The sequence below is a fragment of the Elgaria multicarinata genome, chromosome 7 (genome assembly GCF_023053635.1).
Source record: "Elgaria multicarinata webbii isolate HBS135686 ecotype San Diego chromosome 7, rElgMul1.1.pri, whole genome shotgun sequence".
Classification (NCBI taxonomy): Eukaryota; Metazoa; Chordata; class Lepidosauria; order Squamata; family Anguidae; genus Elgaria; species Elgaria multicarinata.
Window position 1 is genome coordinate 105,681,229 of NC_086177.1, and position 21,295 is coordinate 105,702,523.

The 21,295-nt window shown below is 43.6% G+C and overlaps 1 protein-coding gene across 1 annotated transcript; it reads left to right on the plus strand.

Annotated features, from left to right (window-relative positions):
* The first annotated feature begins 127 nt into the window (after positions 1-127).
* Positions 128-21,231, plus strand: LOC134401977 (solute carrier family 2, facilitated glucose transporter member 5-like). Its single transcript, XM_063131339.1, has 12 exons — positions 128-163; positions 1,087-1,182; positions 4,436-4,587; positions 8,616-8,740; positions 9,682-9,834; positions 9,935-10,060; positions 11,811-11,998; positions 14,030-14,140; positions 16,839-16,940; positions 18,217-18,292; positions 18,419-18,546; positions 21,064-21,231. Exons 1-12 carry the CDS (start codon positions 128-130, stop codon positions 21,229-21,231), a joined length of 1,461 nt encoding a protein of 486 aa, XP_062987409.1.
* Positions 21,232-21,295: the final 64 nt, after the last annotated feature.

Here is a 21,295-nt window from a genome sequence, read left to right on the forward strand (position 1 = left end):
TGATGCTGGTCTGATTCTGCAAATGGATTCATCTCTTCTTAAGGGAGGCGATGAAATGAATAGCCTCATTTTCAAGTTCACTCACTTATTCCCCCACAGGTGAACTGATACCTCAACACAAGAAAGCATGAGCACAGAAAAGGTACTAGAACCCAAAGCCTCGGTGAGCTTGTCCAACCTACTGTTGTTTTTATTTTTGGTTAGGTTTTTTTTTTATGCTTAATTGTTTTTCAGGCTGCACATAGAGCTGGTATCTAAACCAATGTTATACTGAATTATATGTTGCATTCGTTAATCATTAACTGATATATGGGAGAGTATTTTGGTCCTCCATCTATGTTAATGACTTAAAAAATTGTTGTGTATTTCTTTTCCTATGTTTTAAAATGTATGTTTTAAACTTTGTAATACCGCCTTGAGGCCCAGTATTGGGCAAAAGGCGGGATACAAATAAAGAAATATAATAATAATAATAATAATAATAATAATAATAATAATAATAATAATAATAAGCCTGGAACGCTCTTCCAGAACATTTGAGAACTACAAGTTCAACCGCAGCTTTTAAAGCTCAACTAAAAACTTTTCTTTTTCCTAAAGCTTTTAAAATTTGATTTTGTTCTGACTTTATACTGTTAGTTTTACCCTACCCAGTGCCTGTTTACCCTACCCTGTGCCTGTTTGCATTCTCTTCCCCTCCTTATTGTTTTATTATGATTTTATTAGAATGTAAGCCTATGCGGCAGGGTCTTGCTATTTACTGTTTTACTCTGTACAGCACCATGTACACTGATGGTGCTATATAAATAATAATAATAATAATAATAATAATAATAATAATAATAATATATTATAAAATATAATATAAAGTGATATTTAAATAAATATTTAACATTTAAATGCTGCCCGGGATTATATAATTTTCTTGAGAAATGTGTTGTCTGGAGTTTTGTAGATGTTTTTAGAAAACTCTCCACACTGAATATTTGTTGATTTTGTAAATCATCCTAGAACTGATATTCAGTGGCTAGCTATTTTACCCTGAAGGCTCAAATCACAGTATCTGCTTTTCCCCCCCCCCTCTAGGAGCTGTCATGGACCCTTATGTGTGTTTCGGTGGCTTCTGGCACTATGTCTATACAATATGGTTACTATCTCTGGATAGTCTACTCTCCAACTGTGGTAAGATAGACCTGCAGTGGAATAGATCTCCTTAATCAGGAGTTATTGAATAAGGTTCACTTTTCGCTATTAACTGGGGACATTTTGTCCTTCTTGCTAAGTGTGTCTAAGCTTTGATGTTTCCAGGTAATCTTTGAGATGTTTCCAACCTTACAGATGGTCATGTTGTGTGGGAGGGAGGCCTAGTTCTCATGCCAAATGATGAAACCAACACATGCACCATATAGCAGCGATGCAGAAGCTTAGACATGGGGTGGGGGGCAAATCAGGTCCATCGGGGTGGGTGGGTAATCCAGCCCTCTAGGGCCTTAGCTAGACCTAGCGGTCTGGTGGGACGGAGGGGTGAAGATCCTGTGATATTTTTATTGTGATATCTCCCCCTCTGTTCACACGCGACATGCGACGACATCAGAGGGAGAGGCGTTGTGCCCAACTTTTTTAAAGAGACTGGAGTGCACGAGCGCTCGTGTGCAAAACATAAGTACTTTTAAATATATATATATATATATATTCCCCACTCCCCCCACCCCACCCCCGATGGGTGCAGACCTGTATGCGGGCCCTGGCTCCTTGTGAGGAACCACGAGGAGCCGGGACAAACTGCGGCACCCGAACACACATTCCGCAGAGACTGCAGAAAAACTGGACCTAAAGGGTAGGGCGACATCCCAGGGCAAGCGAGGGATCATCCCTCCCTGATCCTGGGATCCCCTGTGCATCATGTAGACACACAGGGACGATCCCAGGGATCACCCTGGGATTTCGCCCCATCTAGCTAAGGCCTAGGTGTCAGGATCTGTCCTGTCCTGCAGCATCATCTTGCGGCAGCTTTCCGTATAACCAGCTGCAGGGTTTCGCAGGATGCGAGCCCTGGCTGGTAAAGCCTTGCAGGGTTCAGTCCCAGACTAGCAGGCACTTCCAGGTGGGCTCATACGGAACAGCTGGAAGCTGCCAGGAAAGGCCTATATAAGAGCTGCATTTCACCTTCAGCATTTGCCACAGCAATACGGTCTCTCATGCTAGCTGCAGCCGATTCCTGACCATTTGCTACCACAGATTTGCCTCACCTCGCTGGACCTCTTGCTCATCTTGACCACGCCTCTGCCTCTGGCCCTTTTGTTACCTGGTACGTGCCTGAACCTTGCTTCACCTTTGACCATCGACTTTTGCCTCTGTCCCTTGTTTGGACTTTGTTCCTCCTAGACTCTGCCTCTTGCCTTGAACGTTGCCTGGACCTTGCCTGCTTTTTGACTGGACTTCTCTACTGCCTCTGGCCCCTGCTTAGATTCTGAACCTGTGTTTGACCTTGTGCCTGTTTCCTGGATCTGCCTCCTGCCTCTGGCCTTCTGTTGGACTCTGCCACTTGAGACCTGTTCCTCACTCCCAGCTTGCTCCACCAGTATTCCAACCGCCCAAGCCGGTCCTGTCTCCATCTGTCCCGGCGTTCCTGCCGACACTAGGTTTCTCCAAGTGGTCAAACTGCTTTCCCCTGTTCCCTTTCTCCTAATGTCAATATCTGGGGGGAGGGCTTCTTAGCTTTTGTGTAGTCCCCCCCCCCCACCATTCTCAAATTTTGAAATGCTTCTCTTAAGGTTTAATTACCAGCAGTAAGAACTTTAAGCTAAAATAGGCAGGTATTTTTGGTCCCTTCCCTTTAGCCTCACCAACATTGGAATCCCCCAGTCCCAAGAATGTATTCGAATAGGAATTGAGTCCTTGGGTATTGCATCTCGGTCAATGAACAGCCTGGATTGACTACAGCTCCCTTTCAGGTGTCCCCTTGGGCAATAGTCTTGGGGACAGTCTTCATGGAAATGGAATTAAATCCACTTTCTGTTTAATCCAGTTTACCATGGAATCGGTCAGCGACACAAGAAGCAAGAACCACAAAGCATACACTACCTAAAAACATGCTTTCACAGGTCAAATTACCCTTGAATCTACCATAGTTTGGAGTTAGGTGGGCAGAGTTGTTGTTGTTGTTGTTGTTGTTGTTGTTGTTGTTGTTGTTTATTATTTATATACTGTCCCATAGCCGAAGCTCTCTGGGTGTTTTACAAAAGTTTTAAACAGTGAACATTAAAATAGTTTGCCAGTTGAACTGAATGTCACCAGAGCCAGTGGGGTGTAGTGGCTAAAATGTTGGGAGTCGGGAGATCTGGGTTCTCGACCCCACTCACCCATGGAAGCCCACTGGGTGACTTTGGGCCAGTCACAGACTCTCAGCCCAACCCACCTCACAGGGTTGTTGTTGTGAGGATAAAATGGAGAGGAGGAGGATTATGTATGCCGCCTTGGGTTCTTTGGAGGAGAAAAGGTGGGATATAAATGCAATAAACAAATAAATAAAGTGCATTGCTGCTGCTGAGCTTATGAGGGGCTGGTTACCCATCCCCGCTCTATGCTCCTCTGCTCAGCTGAAGAGACAGAATCAGCCCCAAAGTAGTGACAGTCTCATTTTGGTCCACTTTATCCTTATCAACAAAGGAGATACTTATGAATTAAGGAGCCCCCAAATGATAGTGGGATTTTAAATGTGATTTACTTATGAATGAAGGAAACTCCGAGTGATACCGGGATCACACGTTCATGGGTTTAGATGTGCTTTACTTATAGGTGAAGGAACCTCCAAATGATAGCGGGAGGCAGCTGGGCTCCATGCCACCGCTGCCATCTCTCTGGAGCCAGCAGGGGCAGCCGCTTGCCCTCCTGCCTCTCTTGGTAGCCACCCAAGACTCTCTGCTTTGCGATGAACATGCGCAGGCAACGATTTTACTCTTCCGCTGTTTTCTTTTAATGTTTAATACTGTATGGTTCGAGTGTTTGTTTTTTGTTTTTCTGCACTTCCGGGAAGTAGAAATGAAAGGCGGGGAAGGGACCTGCAGGAAAGTAATAACGGAAAAACAATGGAGAGAAAAAGGGGACTGACCCACCCCTTGACCAGGGCCCAGCAGTCACAGGCATGCCCCATGGCACTCCCAGCATGCCCGATTCAATTTGGAGGAATGGAATACGCTGGAACTGAACTTCATGGGAGCTGCATTTAAAAATGCACCTTTTGGGGAGGGAAGCTAAGGGGTTACTACTGATTGATAATCATGTCATGTATCACAAAGAACCCCAAAGTGCTCTCCCTCCACACTAAATCACCGATGTAGGTTGGCTCTTGGTCTTTTGCTTGTTCATTTGTTTTCTGTTCCCGAGTAACGTGTGGAGATGTCCTAATGCCAGTCATGGTTTGCTTCTCTTCTAGATCGTTCAAGACTTCTATAACTTGACCATCGCTGAATCTCTGAATGATCCTAATGCTAACATGTTCTTCATGGGTGTCACCATTGCTTTATTCCCACTCGGGGGCATATTTGGGGCCATTGCAGTGGGCTGTTTGATGGATAGACTTGGAAGGTATGGAGACAATAATGTGATTATTAATGGAGAACTACGTGTCCTAGAGTAGGGGTGGGCAAACTTTGGGGGTCAAGGGGCTCATTGCCCCCACTGGACTGCACCGGGGGCTGTCTTGGCCACCTTGATTTCAAGCAAAATCATGCTCCCAGCAGATTCAGGGAGTGCAACTTTGTTTGAAGCATCGCTTGCCTTTGCACTGTAGAATTTCAGCAATAGAATTTCAGCAGCTCTGCTGACTGGGGAATGCTGGGAGCTATAAGACTTCTTTCTGTCTAAACATGCATAGGACTCCACCCCTACTTAGGGTCCTAGAAATGTTGGCTCTCTAGCAGCGAATGCATTTTCATTCACAGGAGGTGACCTCCCAACACTAGATCATAGAATCATAGAGTTGGAAGGGGCCTACAAGACCATCGAGTCCAACCCACTGCTCAATGCAGGACATGGGGTTCCCTGGTAGTCGCCCTTCCAGAAACTGACCAGGCCTAGACCTGCTTAGCTTCATCAAGGTTGCAGCATCCCATGCCATCACACCAGATAAACTGGATGATAATCCTACCTGTTTTGGTTTCAATTGATTCTTTCGTTAGCACATAATCTAAGGCTGTTTCTACACATGCCTTTTTTCCAGGGATTATCCCAGGATCATCCCTGTGCATGAAAATAACACACAGAGGATCCCAGGAGCAGGCACAGACGATCCCTCCATTTTCCTGGGACAATCCTTAGATGTAGAAAGGGCCTAAGTTGGAAGTCCATCTTTTCTAATAGACCAGCAGGGAAGTGCCAATGACAGAAGATATAGCTGCATGCAGAAAATCCCAGGCTCCGTTCTCAGCATTAGGGCTGTGCATGGACTCCGCCCCCCGATCCGCTCTGGATCCCAGTCTGCAACTTCCGGATTGGGTCCGCTCCACCCTGCATTGATCTTCCTATGGTCCGCTTCTCTCTGCTGCGGGGCCCCGGATCCAGATCGGAGCTCTGTGTTTCCCCCCCATAGACTTGTATTGAAAATCAAATGCCTATAACTTTTTTACTTTTAATAATAAAAACCTCAAAATTGGCACCATGATAGCTTATCCATGTATCCACATTCATGGCCAAGTTGAAGCAAATCTGAGCATGCCCTGATTTTTAGCGATTTTAAAAACTTTTTAACCCTCAACCCTAACCCCAATTAATAAACCTTTCTACATCTCCATCACTTTTAAAGTTAGAAACCTCAAAATCAGCACCATGAGAGCTTATCCACGTATCCACATTCATGCCCAGTTTGAAGTAAATCCAAGCATCCAGTGATTGTTGGCAAATATGTAAAGATCCCCCACCCCATTTTCAGAAATGCAAATATCTCCATCATTTTTCCAGATACAAGCTTGAAAATGGGCACCGTCCCAGCTTCCACATAGATTCACATTCATGCCAAGTCTGAAGAAAATCCGAGCATTCCCTGATGTTTTTTGAGGAATATTTAAAATTATTCCCCCACCCCGTTTTCCGAAGTGCATCTATCTCAGGGATTTTGTAAGCTGCAGACAGCTATATGGGTTTCTAAATAGATCCTTATTCATGGCCATCCCAGGCAACAGGAGGGCAGAGAGGCAGGCAGAAAGGTGCTACACACACACACACGGTGTATGACTATGCCATAGATCTATGGGCAAGTAAGTCCCAGCAGATCCCAATAACGCACAACGACAGCACCCAGGCAGAGGCGGGAAGGCGGGCATGCAGCAGACATTTCTGGGGGCACAAGTAAGTGAGCCAAGGATTGTTTCCACTTTCCAGGCCATTCAAAGCCAGTAATGCAAACCAGCCCTGTGAGGCGGGAACAGCACAGAGAGATGCCTTTTGCATCCCATAACTAATAGGGGGCTAGGAGGATAAGAGTAAACCTTTGTCTTCCTTGCTTCAGAGTTGATTGACTGCACTGTGATCACACAGCCATTAGTAAACAATAATTAATAACATTAATAATAGCAGTACTAATATTAATAATAACCACAATGACAATAAGAACTTGAACCACAATGAAAGCCTGCCTGACTTCACTGAAGAGGGAAAGCCAAGAGAGCTTGGGCTATGGGGTGGTATATAAATTAAATAAATAAATAAATAAATAAATAAATACAGGAGGGGTGGAGTTTTAAAAGCAGCAGTGTTTCTGAATCTAGGAATAATCATAACAAAAAGATTATTATTATTTTTTTAAAAAAAGGCTTTGTCTGACTTTATTACCAGTAAGGGGAAAGTGGATGTGCCCAGAGGGACAGGGGATTCCAGTCATTTGACCGGTCCTGTCTAGGCATGTACCTTTGAGAAGTGACATCACACTTCAACTCGTGCATGTCATTGGCTTCTCCAATGGCTAACCTTTGAAGTATTCTGATGACCCCACAAGGCAGGGCAGTGTGCACTGGGCACGTCCACATGCTGTATGGATATCATCCCCTTGCACCACATCTATTCAGTTGTTTCCCAAAGTTATGGTGGGTACGTTGCAGTGGTGCACTGGCTATCTGTTATTTTACTTAGTATATGATTTAAGGTTGTGTGTGAGAGTTTACTGGGCTACTGCTTCAAAAACACTGAAAAAAAGTCTGATCCAAAGACAAAGAAATCAAAGTTACTAGTATCCTAAGTTACTAAGTATCCCATTTTGCTTATTCCACCTCTCCAACATTGGGATTGGAGGATGCTTCACATCAGGTGATCACTTATCATGAATGGGCATTGAATCTGTCAATCATCAAGGTGGAAAAAAAGTGCTTTTCCCCTCCCATTTTAGCCATTCTATAAAAATTATAGCAAGCAAACCACACAACGAAAACTTCTGAAAATCACCACAAATGACCCCCAATCATCAATGTCTACACACAGTAAATTTCAGGGACCTAGCTTTTTTTTTTTAAAAAAAAGTTATAGTCGTATTTTCGGCCAATGCAACCCTATGGGGAAAAAAACCAAAATAACAGGCGGAGTCCTGAAAACAAGCGGAGCGCTCCACAAATCAGTGACCTTCCCCGTGTTGCTCTGCTGCCATCGACTCGCTTCGCCTCCGCCTTTACTGGAGGCAAATCAGGGCGCTCCGATGTCGCTTCTCCGAACCAAAGCGGAGCACAGCCCTACTCAGCATCCACAGCTTCAAAAATCAACTCCCTAGTCCTCGCGATAATGTGTGGTCAATGTCTGCTGACCTCTCAGAAATGAAATTAGGTCTGAGTATGGTATTGTTCACTGGCTAGTGAATGTCCATGTTTGGATGGTTTAAAAGTGCAGGAGATAAAGTGCAGGACACGGAAGTGGAGGACACGGAGTGCAGGACACGGAATAAAAAAGCGGGCCCAAAGGGGGGGCTATATCTCAGGGCAAGGGAGGGATGTTTTCGCCCCAGGATAAAGCCCCAGACTGAAAGAACTGGGCATGTTTAGCCTGGAGAAGAGAAGATTGAGGGGAGACAGGATAGCACTCTTCAAATACTTAAAAGGTTGTCACACAGAGGAGGGCCAGGATCTCTTCTCGATCCTCCCAGAGTGCAGGACACGGAATAACGGGCTCAAGTTAAAGGAAGCCAGATTCCGGCTGGACATCAGGAAAAACTTCCTAACTGTTAGAGCAGTGTGATGGTGGAATTAGTTACCTAGGGAGGTTTTGGGCTCTCCCACACTAGAGGCATTCAAGAGGCAGCTGGACTACCATCTGTTAGGGATGCTTTAGGGTGGATTCCTGCATTGAGCAGGGGGTTGGACTCGATGGCCTTGTAGGCCCCTTCCAACTCTGCTATTCTATGATTCTTTGATTCTACAGTGCAGTAAATAAATTCATAAGTTAGGGCTTGGGAGTCGGGATGTCCTTTTTCCTTTCCCGTATCTTCCAAAACCAGAACAAATTATCTGGGGGAGTGGGAGGAATGAGGACTGTATTTGAGATTCCATAGATCTCTCTCCCTTGCACTCTCTTTTGATAGTACTATATATTTATTAGCATCTCCCCACTCTACTGTCTTCTTTCACGGTTTTTTTCAGGAAATGCACTCTGATGATAACTAATATTTTGTCTGTTGCCTCCGCTGTCTCCATGAGTGCTTCCAATGTGATACAAACCTATGAGTTCATCATGTTCACACGCTTGTACACCGGAATATGCATAGGTAAGTCAGGATAATAGATTTAATATGTTAATTATTATTATTGTTATTAAAGAAAGAAGTTCCCCATCTGAAATTTGCCTGGAATTCATGCCCTTTGGTGGAAATGATCACGGACACTGAAAAGAAGCAAGATGCACACGCACAGAGGAGAGACATGAGCACAGCTATCGTTTGATGCTTTGCAGATCACAGTATTGAAAAGGCCGGCCATGTTCTTATCTGAGTAGCGGTTTGGCTCTTCAATGGTGGGAACTCTTGCGGCAAAATACCACACAAAGCAGAGATGATGCCTCTGATTTTCACACATCACATTTCACTACTTGGGTCCATATAGCCGGGTTCCAAAATGGTCACTCAGATTGTCTTTCCTAGAATAGGAACGGAGTGTCAGGTAGGACTGGCATTACCATTCTGTGGAGTATTGACTTGGATAATGTATTGTTGTAAAAATGGCAAATTAAATACATGCATTGAAAAAGGGCTCCTGTTCACAGAAATTAGTTTGGTGTTTTATTCATTAATTTGTCATAAAATCTTTGCCATCCCAATGAATTGGGGTGGAGTTACAGTGCACTAAAATGCTACCCTCTCTCTAGCTACCAGACTGACAGAAGATGTACAATCTCTGGGCTTTGGTGAGTCTCCAGGGGAAGGCAATTCCAGTCTTGAGAGACTGACCTGATTTGGTTTAGAAGTCTACCTGGGCAATATCACTGTACCTCTGGTTTCAAATGCCATACCTCCATATAATTTCAGATAGTGGCGTCCCATGCACCTTGGGAAGGAGAGGGCATTTTTCAGAACTCCACAGGAAACCTCTAAGGGTGATGATGAGCATTTACCTACTGGAATATATTTCACTCTATGAAGACATTCATATGTTTCTGCACGTCTTGTCACATGCTTGCTGTACATGATCAGTTAACGTATCTTCTAACTAGGCATACTCGCCGGTGCTGTCCCCATATACCTTGGTGAAATCTCTCCTAGAAGGCTGAGAGGAAGCATTGTCATGATATTTCACTTCTTTCTAAGCATTGGTGTCCTGCTGGCTCAGATACTAGCACTACGTGAAATCTTGGGGACCAAAAAAGGTAATTTTGGAAAAGTGCATCCTTTGGCTTGCAGCAGATCAGATTCATCAACGCAGGTTCCCTATTGTACTTTTATTATCATTGTTATCGTCTTGCACAGGTTGGGGAATAATTATGGGCGTCATCGCGGTTGTACCAGCGATTCAGATATTCCTAGTGCCCTTCTATCCTGAAAGTCCTAGGTATCTAATGATTCAGAAGAGAGATGAAGAGAATGCAAGAAAAGGTACAATAGCTCTAAACCGTGCTCTCTAGGTGTGAGCACCATACATAGATCTGGCTGAAGAAACTTCATCCACCAAGATCTCACCATTTCACCTTTACCATTATCCCAATAGTACTATCAATATAAGGGCATAAATGCAATTTTGTATCTATACAAATGTACATGTAAACTTTGCAACCATGTTCATTAGGGTCATCAATATATATTGTAGGCATGTAGAAGGGTTTAAAAAAGGAGCATTGAGAGTGGACAGGATTTTAGGAGAAAGAGGGAGAGAGATGGATGCAGGTAAAGGTAACGCCCCATGCTTGCTCCATTGTACTGTCCGTTCGCCACAATAGAGCTGTTCTTGTTGTTCTTGTAGTTCTTGTTCTTATTGTAGCTGCTGATGCTGTGGTGGTAGTGGTTCTGTATTTCTTTTAAAGAGCCCCAAGCACATTTTAATTAATTAATTAATTAATTAACTAAACAACCAACCACATGCTCAACGTTGCTTATATAATCATAGACTTGGAAGGGATTGTAGAGAGAGTTTAATCCAGCCCCTCCTACTCAGTGCATGTCCCACAATGCAGGTTGCAGCTTCAGCATCCTTGATAGATGGCCACCCAGCCTCTACTCAAATTTCCTCCTGTGGAGGAGAACCCACCACCCGTTGGGACAGTGTATTCCACTGTCACCACTGCTAGGAAGTATCTCCTAACGTTTAGCTGGAATCTGCTTAGTTGTAGTCCTGCCCTCTTCAAATGTTTGCTTCATCTATGATAGCAGATATTTGAAGACCATCATCACATCTCCCCTTAGTCTGAATCTTCTCCATGAAAAACATACACAAGTCTCTCAACTGATTCTCATAGGACTTGGTTTCCTGAGTGTTCATCATCCTGGTTGTTCTTCTCTGGACACTACACTGCTCTAACACTTATTGTCTTTCCCAAAGGAAATCTAGGGCATTGCTCTTCTATGGGAGTAGGGTAGAGGCCAAGGAACTCCACAGAGTTGTGCTAGAATTGAAAGGTGTTGGTTTGGAGGCAGGGCCTTTTATGTAAACCCTCCCCATACACACATGTGCACAGAGAGAGAGAGAGAGAGAGACAGACAGACAGACAGACAGACAGACAGATAGATCCCCTGCCACATGGAAATTAAAACATCTATTTATTTTTTGACTGTGTGGGGTTAGAGACAAATTGAAGACACAATTGTAAAGGGTAACAAGAGAACAGTATGGGATGGGAGCAATAGAAGAATGGCAATCATGCCATGCATGCCATTTGTATGCATGCAGCACCTGGTGAAATGCCCTCTTCATCACAATAGGAAAAGCTCCAGGAACCCTGCCCTCTTTTGTATCTGGTCAAGATGGCAGGGCTGCTGCAGCTTTTAACTGTGTTGATGAGGAGGGCATTTCAACAGGTGCTGCATGCAAACAAATGACACCTGCAGAAATCCCCATTTCTATGCAACTGTAAAAGATACAGGAGCCCTGTCCTCCTTTTCATAGGGTCACCCTACTATTGAGTGGCTTCTATGTTCCTGGAAGTGTAGGTTGCTTGTGAAGTCCAGAAAAAGGTGCACTGCCCCTAAAGTACATACACCCTTTGCCTGGAAGCCATAGTCAGTATGAGTTAAGTCTCCAAAGTCCTGCCCTCCTGATTACACCACTGTATGCAGGTTATGTAAGTGTCTACCCGGCTTCTCTATGCACCCCAACCCAATTGACACCCTTCCTGCCTCTTCTCCCCTTCAGTCTTGCAGTTACTGAGAGGAAGGGATAATGTGGAATCTGAGATGGAAGAGCTCCGTCAAGAGGACATCTCCGAGAAGTCAGAAAAGCAGATGAATTCCCTCAAACTTCTCTCGAACCAAAGCTTAAGGGGGAACGTCATCATGGTCATCGTCTTGATGACTGGTCAGCAGCTCATTGGGGCCAATGCAGTAAGGAAAACAAAAATATTCTAAATTATTGGGATGTTAAGCAAGGGAAAACAAAGGGTTATTTACTTATTTTTACATGGATGGGGGAGCTGCTGGTGGGAATGGGGGTTAATTCAGAGCCCACAAATAGTTCTGTGCCCATGCACACCTGCCTTGGTCCACAAAATGCCCATTCACCAATATTTGCATAAGGAGGGGGAAAGAGAGAAATGCTTGCTTTGGGAATGAGGCCAAGAGGAGATGAGCATTGAGGTGGAAAAATGAGCTTGAACACCTTTCGGTGTCTCCTCCCTGTTCTTAGGAAGTGGGTTTATATAAGAGGCAGGAACCACACTACTGCTTTATAGCAGTATTGAAGTGCACTGACAACTGTTGGGGCCCATTGACACATGCCATATACCGCTTTCATACCGCTGTATCCTGCTTGGTGTGGCTCCTGCCTTTTATATACCACTTTCATATCGCTTTCATAGTGCAATACCCTGCTTGGTGTAGATTAGGCCCCATGTCTAACCAATGCAGGTTTATAGTATGAATCAAGGGGACAATGGCTAAAGAGGATTTCCTTGGCCTTCCAAGCTAGCAGAGCATGGTATATGAGTATGAGGAAGAGAAAGAATTGTGCGATGGCAATTGTCCGTCCAACTGCTTTGAGGCAGACATAAAGTGGGTGACATCAGAAGCAGTCCCATCCCAGCTAAGCTTTCAATCCAGGCCTAACTCTAATGTTCTAGCACAGCCTTCCGCAACTTGTTGCTCTCCAGAAGTTTTGGACTTCAACTTTCAGAATTCCTGACCAGTGGTTACACTGTCCGGGACTAATGGGAGTTGATGTGCAAACCATCTGCGGGACACCTGGTGGGGGAAGCAAGGTCTACACTGACCCTGTTTAGGTGACATGCTAAACCATGGTGGTTAAGCCTTTTGAGCTCAACAATATGGCTTAGCGTGTCATGTGAACCATGGTTTAGCGTGTTGTGTGAAACATTCTTAACCATGGTGGTTATATAACCACAGTTTAAACATGCTCACTAACCATTTGCTGCAAAAGGTTTAGCAGCCTAACCAAAGCTGGGGTTTTGTCTGAACAAGCCCAATGAATAATGTTGGCTCAGTTCAGACAATACATTAGTCAACACAGTGTGAAAACTTCACTCAACGGTTGAGTTTTTAGGGAGTACTCCCCATACAACATGTCCTAACTCCACCGTTATGTTCTGTGGGCTACCGTGGAGTTGAGTAAAATCCATCACGATGTTTCATTGACTGTTCCTCTGCCATCTCTGCTCCTTGGTCCTCCTGATGGTATCCCATCAGCCATTGCTGCAACGCCCCCCCCCCCAAAAAAAACATCCCAGTGGCTCTCCTAGAGTGGCACTCACTTCTTTTGCTGCTCTTGTCAGGAAACTCTGTAGCCAATGGGAAAAGTCAGCTCAACACAATGGAAAACTCCACGTAGCCCTCCACACAACTTGCAACACAGCAGTTCTGCAGGAACTCTGCTCAGCTCTGTGTGGATATTCTGCTTGGAGTGTTTCCCCCCAAAAAACTCCACCATTGCATGAAGTTTTCCTGCTGGAAAACACATTTCTCAATGGTGGTATAACAATTCCACCGTGGAGTTCTAAAACCAGCATTGACTAACGTGTTGTCCGATCTGAGCCATTATCTCTCTAGCGTTTAAAAATGGCTGGAAGCCTCATTTGCTCCTGTCCCCAAATTCTCTAACCAGTTGAGTCACTGAAATGAAGCCCAGCTTGGGTGGATGGGTAAGGTGAGATCAAGTAAAGTCAAATGGCATCTCTAAAGCACAGATCTTGGTACTCAAAAAGTCTGGATCTGGAAAATTGGAGAGGAAGAAGCTAATTGAACAGCTTCATTCTCTAGGATGACAAAGTGTTCTAGATTAATGGCAGCTGATATCCAAAGTCTGGTGGTGCAGTATTCCTTAGTTCCTCAAACCAGTAGCTCTTTCCAAGACCTTTGATTGTTCTGGTTTGATTACAGGCATAAAACCATACTTTATTACAGGCATACTACTATACAGAGAGAATCCTCATGACCATGAAGGTCGAAGTGGACAAAATCCGTTACATTAGTATAGGCACAACCTTGCTCATCATCGCCACAGTTGTATTAGCGGTAAGCCTCATCCACCTCAGTTTATCTCACCCTCTAAATCATGAAGCTTTTTTTTTCCCCTCTCTGAAGGACTGGTCTTTACTGAAAACAATATTATCTATTTTATGCCAATTTCCCTGCCACAGCATCCCTCAAAACAACCTGGTGATTGTGGTTTTAGAAGAGTTCTCTTGAGTATTCTTTGGAAATGTAGACTTCCCCAACCTGGTGCCCCACATATATTGGGGATTGTGGATCCTACTGTGGAAATTATGGAACTCACTACCACAAGATGTAGTGATGGCCACCAATCTGGATGCCCTCAAAGGGGGGTTGGATGAATTCCTGGAGGCAAAGGCTATCCATGGCTACTAGCCCTGATGGTTGTGTGCTTTTTCCAGTATTCGAGGCAATAAGCCTGTGTGCACTAGTTGCTGGGGGACATGGTTGGGAGGGTGCTGTGGCACCAAGTCCTGCTTGTTCATCCCTGGCCGATGGCTGGTTGGCCACTGTGTGAACAGAGTGCTGGACTAGATGGACCCTTGCTCTGATCCAGCAGGGCTCTTCTGATGTTCTTATGTTCTCATGCTGGCTGGAAGGGATGCATGTTGTGGTTAGGGGGGGAAAACTGCTTCTGTTTGGAGATTATTATTATTATTATTATTTATTTATATAGCACCATCAATGTACATGGTGCTGTAGGACACCACTCCCTAGTCACATTTTTTTCTTTACTGTTAACTAAGTGTCACCTTCTTCCATATGTCTCTTTTCGTTTGATCCATGAATCATATAAGAAACCCCTTTGCCACAAACTGCCTTGGAGATTCAGACTGCTAAGTGAAATCCTAAGTTATCTGTACAATTGTCTACTGTTTGGAGTATTAGTATTACTGCGTGTATTTATAAATATTTTCTTTTGATGTATTTGTCATGGCCTTTGGCTAGTACAATCAACTTTGATTTTGGAAAAAAAAAAAGAAAATATTTCAAATCCCCCGGCTTTATTTATTTATTTATTTATTTATTACATTTTTATACCGCCCAATAGCCGAAGCTCTCTGGGCGGTTCACAAAAATTAAAACCACAGTATGAGCCTAGGTGGAAAGGTACATTATTAGAATGTAAGCCTATGTGGCCGGGTGTTGCTGTTTTATTGTTTTACTATGTACAGCACCATGTACATTGATGGTGCTATATAAATAATTAATAATAAATAATAATAAAGAGCCACAAACTCCAGGGACTTAATAAATACAATAAACCATTACTAAACTATGCATCATCAAAAATGATCACATAAGCTACACATTTACGTTACATAGCTTATTGTAAGGGGGAAGTTTGAGTGTTGTTTTTAAAAATGGTGGAAGGACTACCTTTCCATCAAAAGTAATGCCATTGTTGACTACTTTGACCCAAAAAGAACTATAGTTTGTAGTTTGATTTGTCAAGAAAATGAGACATTTCAGTACTATCTTGGAAAATGGTGGAAGGAGTACTCCAGCAATTAAAATAACACATTCTTTGAACTCCTTCACTCAGAAAACCTATAATTTGATACCAAACAAATTATAAGATAGTTACTTCTGTGGTTGACAAAAACTATTGACCTAAAGAAAATTGTCTGCCATTTTGAAAATAGCACCTAAAATAGTTTTGCCCAAGAATCAGAGTATCTACCCAAGTTATTAATTCTTCATTAAACAAAAAACCTACAGTTTACAAATCAATGTTAAGGCTCTACAGTTTTCAAGCAAGCACCAAAAAGCAGGGAAATTGGGAGTTAAGGCTCACAAGCCTTAATGCCACATCCTCTCTAAAGAGGCAGAAAGTGCCTGTGAAATTCTCATTCTGCCAAAGCAGATAAACCATGAGGACAGGATGGAGAATAGGATATGCAGAGGTGACTGTGGAGTTGTGGAAAACTGATGACGAACAACTTAGGGCCATCTACTTCGCTTTTGTGAACCGCCCAGAGAGCTTCAGCTATTGGGTGGTACAGAAATGAAATAAATAAATAAATAAATAAATAAATAAATAAATAAATAAATAAATTTTGTTAATTTGTTTAGAGCAGCCCTTCCCCAACCTGGTACCCTCCAAAGGTGTTAGACTACAACTCCCATCAATGTAAGTCAGTACGTCTTGGGGGCCAGGCTGCTAACACAGTGGATGCTGTTGCCTCTTGCAGTGTCAGTGTAAAACACACATACACACACACACCAAAACCACTAGGAAAAAAGAAAAGAAAGAAGCTGTTCTACAATGCTTGCCTACCTGTGAGAAATTGTTGGAGAATTTCTCCTCCTTCCCCCCATTGATAATTTCAGTGAAATCCCCCTCCCCCCAATTCCTCTTCCCACCAATAGGGTGGAGAATTTTGGGAGGCCACTGGCTGTCTACTTCAGAGATAGTATTTCAGTCCAGCAGAGACTTGCTAGAATAGCCATTTGACCACACCAGGGCATGACCTATGGGCATTTCCAGGACATTTAAGTGCTCATAATCAACCTTGATTTGAATAATGAAACTTCATTGGAGAACATTGTGAGCATTACAGACATACCAGATTTGATTTGTGAGCCACCTAATTCTGAATTTTACCGGCATCACTAATTTGAACCCAGAACTGAATCCTATGCTTTATCCACTACACTTCCATGGTCCACAATGGCCTCTTTTTCTCTCATACATCCTTGTCTTTACATTCTCTAGCTATTTACCATGGATAGTGTGGGAAGGAGGCCTCTGCTTCTCATTGGCTTTGGGATCTGCACCATCACCTCTCTTCTGTTAATCATTACCCTCCGACTGCAGGTTTGTATTTAGAAGCTTCAACCATTGCTAAAATACAGAGTTTAACATCGCACAATGGATGACCCTTTGGTACTTCTCCCCTTTACGCACAAGCTGTGCTGAATCCAACAAGGCAACACACCAGCTGGAAAGTTGGTTGCAGAATATAAGTGTGTGTGTGTGTGTTATGTCTAAGAACAGATGTATTTTGAAATGGGTGGTCATCTTAGTGGTACATCTGCAGAATAATAGATGAGAGAACAGGGCTGGGCAGAGAAAGGGTTGGCCAGTAGAGCCAGTTGGCATGGGCCTATGATTTTGAGGGGGGGCTACTCCAAGTCCCCCTGGGCAAAGTTGCTTGATTTTTCTGTTGTTGATGATGAATTTACCCAAAGAAAAGCACGTAAAGCATTTCTGAATGTGAGGAAACGATGTCTTATATACATCTTGAATAAAAGTGCTTGTCATTACCTTTTTTTAATATATAAATCGTTCTAGTTCATATGTATTTAGAACTGATTAAAAAATACTTAATGAGCAGTTTGAAATGGGGCCTACATTTTCTATCTGGCCCAGGCCTATTACCAGCTTTGCCAAGGCCCTGCATCTAGGCCCTAGATTACCAGGGATGGTAGAGCTGAAATACGTTGCCATTTGCAGGTCTTCCCAGAGATACCTGTAGTGGTAGAGATTTCACATGGACTCATCTCCTGATCATAGAATCACAGAATAGTACAGTTGGAAGGGGCCTATAAGGCCATAGAGTCCAACTCCCTGCTCAATGTAGGAATCCAGCTGGTTGTCCAGCTGCCTCTTGAAGGCCTCTAGTGTGGAGGAGCCCACAACCTCCCTAGGTAACTGGTTCTATTTTTGTACTGCTCTAACAGTCAGGAGGTTTTTCCTGATGTCCATCCAGAATCTGGCTTCCTGTAACTTGAGCCCGTTATTCCATGTCCTGAACTTTGGGATGATGGAGAAGAGATCCTGGCCCTCCTCTGTGTGACAACCTTTTAAGTATTGGAAGAGTGCTCTCATGTCTCCCCTCAGTCTTCTCTTCTCCAGGCTAAACATGCCCAGTTCTTTCAGTCTCTCTTTATAGGGCTTTGTTTCCAGACTACTGATCATCCTGGTTGCCCTCCTCTGAACACTGATGTCCTATGGTACCTTTTGTATTCTTTGGGGCAGATGTGCTATGGAATAAGTGATGCCCATTGCAAAGATGGGTCAACCATTATGATAAAGGATACTTGGCAATATCAATAGTACATAACTGAAATGTGATCGCTGTCTCCAACAGGCGGATTTCCCAGTGATGACCTATTTCAGCACAGTTTTTGTTGACATCTACTTCACTGGATACGCCTTAGCACCAAGTAAGTGTTCAAGTGATGTACTAAGTTCCTTGGATGATAACCAAGGTATGAATTGGAGAAAATAGTGAGTCAGTCAATGAAAAAAAAATGGCATTCAATGTCTCGAACACTTTCTCTCCACTCAAGGTCCAATTCCATCAATATTGACAATAGAGCTATTCTCCCAGTCATCCCGAGCCTCAGCTTTTGTGATTGCAGGATTTGTGCAGTGGCTGCTAAACTTTCTTACAGGAGTGACATTTCTTCAATTAGAGGTGTGTGATTTTGAAGATCAGTTTGGTAGGGAGCGTCGGTTGCATAAGAAAAGCCAAGCAATCCCGCACACATCACAATTTCTTCCCAAACAAACTGCCTATGAAGCTTCGGTCATTATGAGCGATCAGTTCATCACCATTGGTTGGGCTCAGCAGCCAGCCACCCTGGCTTCTGACCTTTCCTCCCTTCCCTGTTAATGGTGGCCACCAATAACGGAACAAGGGGAAATGCACGTTTTCCGGCAGCCACCATTAGCATGGAAGGCAGAAATGCGCCCTCTCTAGAACCTCCAGAAAGTGCATGTTTTCCTCCTGCTGCTCCAATGAGGGCTTTGTGGAAGGGGTCATGTACTTTGTGGAGGCCCCCAAAAGTGTTCATTTCCTTCCACTGTGTTAACGGTTGCCATTAGCACAGCAGGAGGAAAGGGCTGGAAGAAGGGCCAACCTCGTGAACCCAATCAGGTGTGCGTGCCATCCCTACTCACTCTTACGGGAAGGTCATAGCTCCCTGGTACAGCTCACATGTTGCATGAAGAAGGTCCCAGAACCTATCCTAGCCATCTCCAGTTGGGCCAAGGAAAGCGCCTTATCTGAGTCATTGGAGAGGTACTACCTTGGGGATCTAATGCCACAGAAAGTAGCTAGATGGGCAAGTTCATATATGGCAGCTTCGTATGATCATATGTATGATTAGCTTATTTGACTCATGGGGGGACAAGGACTCCAAGCAGGAACTGCAATGTTCTGAGACTGGGAGTTACAGTGGACTGCCTGTTCTCAATTTTGGTGCTTATATAAGCATGAGATGGAAGAAGGGGCATGTAACACCTACACTTGAGATTGGCAGATGGTTTGAAGTCACTGCAATGGTTGAGCCCAGTGTAAATGCAAAACAGTCTGGCTTTCTGCTTACACCTGTTTTACTGCATTCCTCCACCTCAAGCCATGACCTCCAGAAGCTGACCAGGTTGTAGACTGCAAAACTACTTATGTGGTCCACCCTGGCCCTCAAACCTGGCTTCCAGGGTGTTAAACAATACAGGAGGCAGCAGTTGGAATTCCCCAAATGGAATAATGCTAACCAGCACACAACTGCTATAATATTAAATAATATCAAAGGAACTGAGCTAAACAAACATTTTACATAACGTATTAACTGCGGTGTATCACGTATCAAGTGTAAAAATGCAATAATAGTTTACAGAAACTGAACAAATTGTTTATACCGTATTTCTTCGATTGTAAGACGCCATCAATTGTAAGACACACACTAATTTGAGTAACAACAACAACAACAACAAAAACCACCCGAAGACACCCCCGCGATTCTAAGACGCACCCCGTTTTTAGAGATGTTTATATCGGGGGAAAAGTGTGTCTTAGAATCTAAGAAATAGGGTAATAACTGGGCATGAACAGTTTGCAAGAAACTAAACAAGTTATTTACAATAGTTCACATAAACTGAATGATAACCGAATAGTTCACAATAACTGAGCAATGAGCAGAAATAGTTTGCAATAGCTGAGACTAATAGCTGAGACTATTAGCTATTGTCTAATAGCTGAGACAATGAGCAGAAATAGTTTGCATAGCTGAATAACAGGCCTCCGGCTTTTTTTCCACCTGTTTTGCAAATGCTTCATCAGAGTCTGAATATCACAACAACATCACAGCGCTTACGGGCGGGGAAAGAGGAGGATTTGTTGAATACGTTCCTCAGATTCAAAAAGACTTTTTTGTCCTCCAAGAAAGGTTTGACTTGGATCCTCAGCCAGAAAACACTATTCATTTATCATTCAGTTTATGTAAACTATCATAAACAACTTGTTTAGGGTATTAGTTGATATTATTTAATATTCTAGCAGTTGTGTGCTGATTGGCAGTATTCCAGGATGTTAGACATAGGGCATGTCTACACCATACCAGTGTAGAGGGAAGGAGGGGGGAGGATCCCACGATACGATGATTGCGGGATTCCCCCCCCCCCGTCTACATGCAGTGGCATGGCATGTGACATCCCGGGATGAAGAGGAAGTCACGTCTGCCATTTTGTTTTTTGTTTTAATTGGAAAAGAGCACAGGATCACTCCTGCTCAAAATGTAAGGGTTGTTTTTTGTTTTTTGTTTTTTAAACATTTTTTAAACTCCCTCTCCCCCCACCCCACCACTACTCGCGAGGAGCCGGGATGAATATGGGATCCCTGGCCACATGATCTTGGGATCAGCTTGGGACCACAGGAAAAAACGTGATTAAAGGGATCCCCTGTGTGTCATGTGGAAACCCAGGGATGATCCCTGGGCGATCCCTGGGATATCGCCCCATCTAGTCATGCCCATTATTATTATTATTATTATTATTATTATTATTATTATTATTGCCTTGTGCACCTTGGGGGGAGAAGTTCAGAGGGGTTTGTGCATGATAAGAAATAAGTTTCCACATTGTGCTCATGCCTGTCCCTTTTATGTCTCTTCATCCTCACCTTCCCTGCAAATGCTTCTCTTTTCATCTTTAGACACGTATCGGGTCCTTCAGCTTCCTAATCTTCTGTCCTATCTGTGCAGCCGTTTTTGTTTATATCTTCAAATTTGTCCCAGAGACCAAGAAAATGACCTTTTTGGATATTCGGAGAGCCATGGCAATCCGGACAGCGAGGAAGGTTCAGGTCAAGTCGAACAAATAGAGACCGGGGAAGCGTCTCTTGTACCATTTAGGTTCATTGTTTTTGAAAGTAGAATTAAAAACAA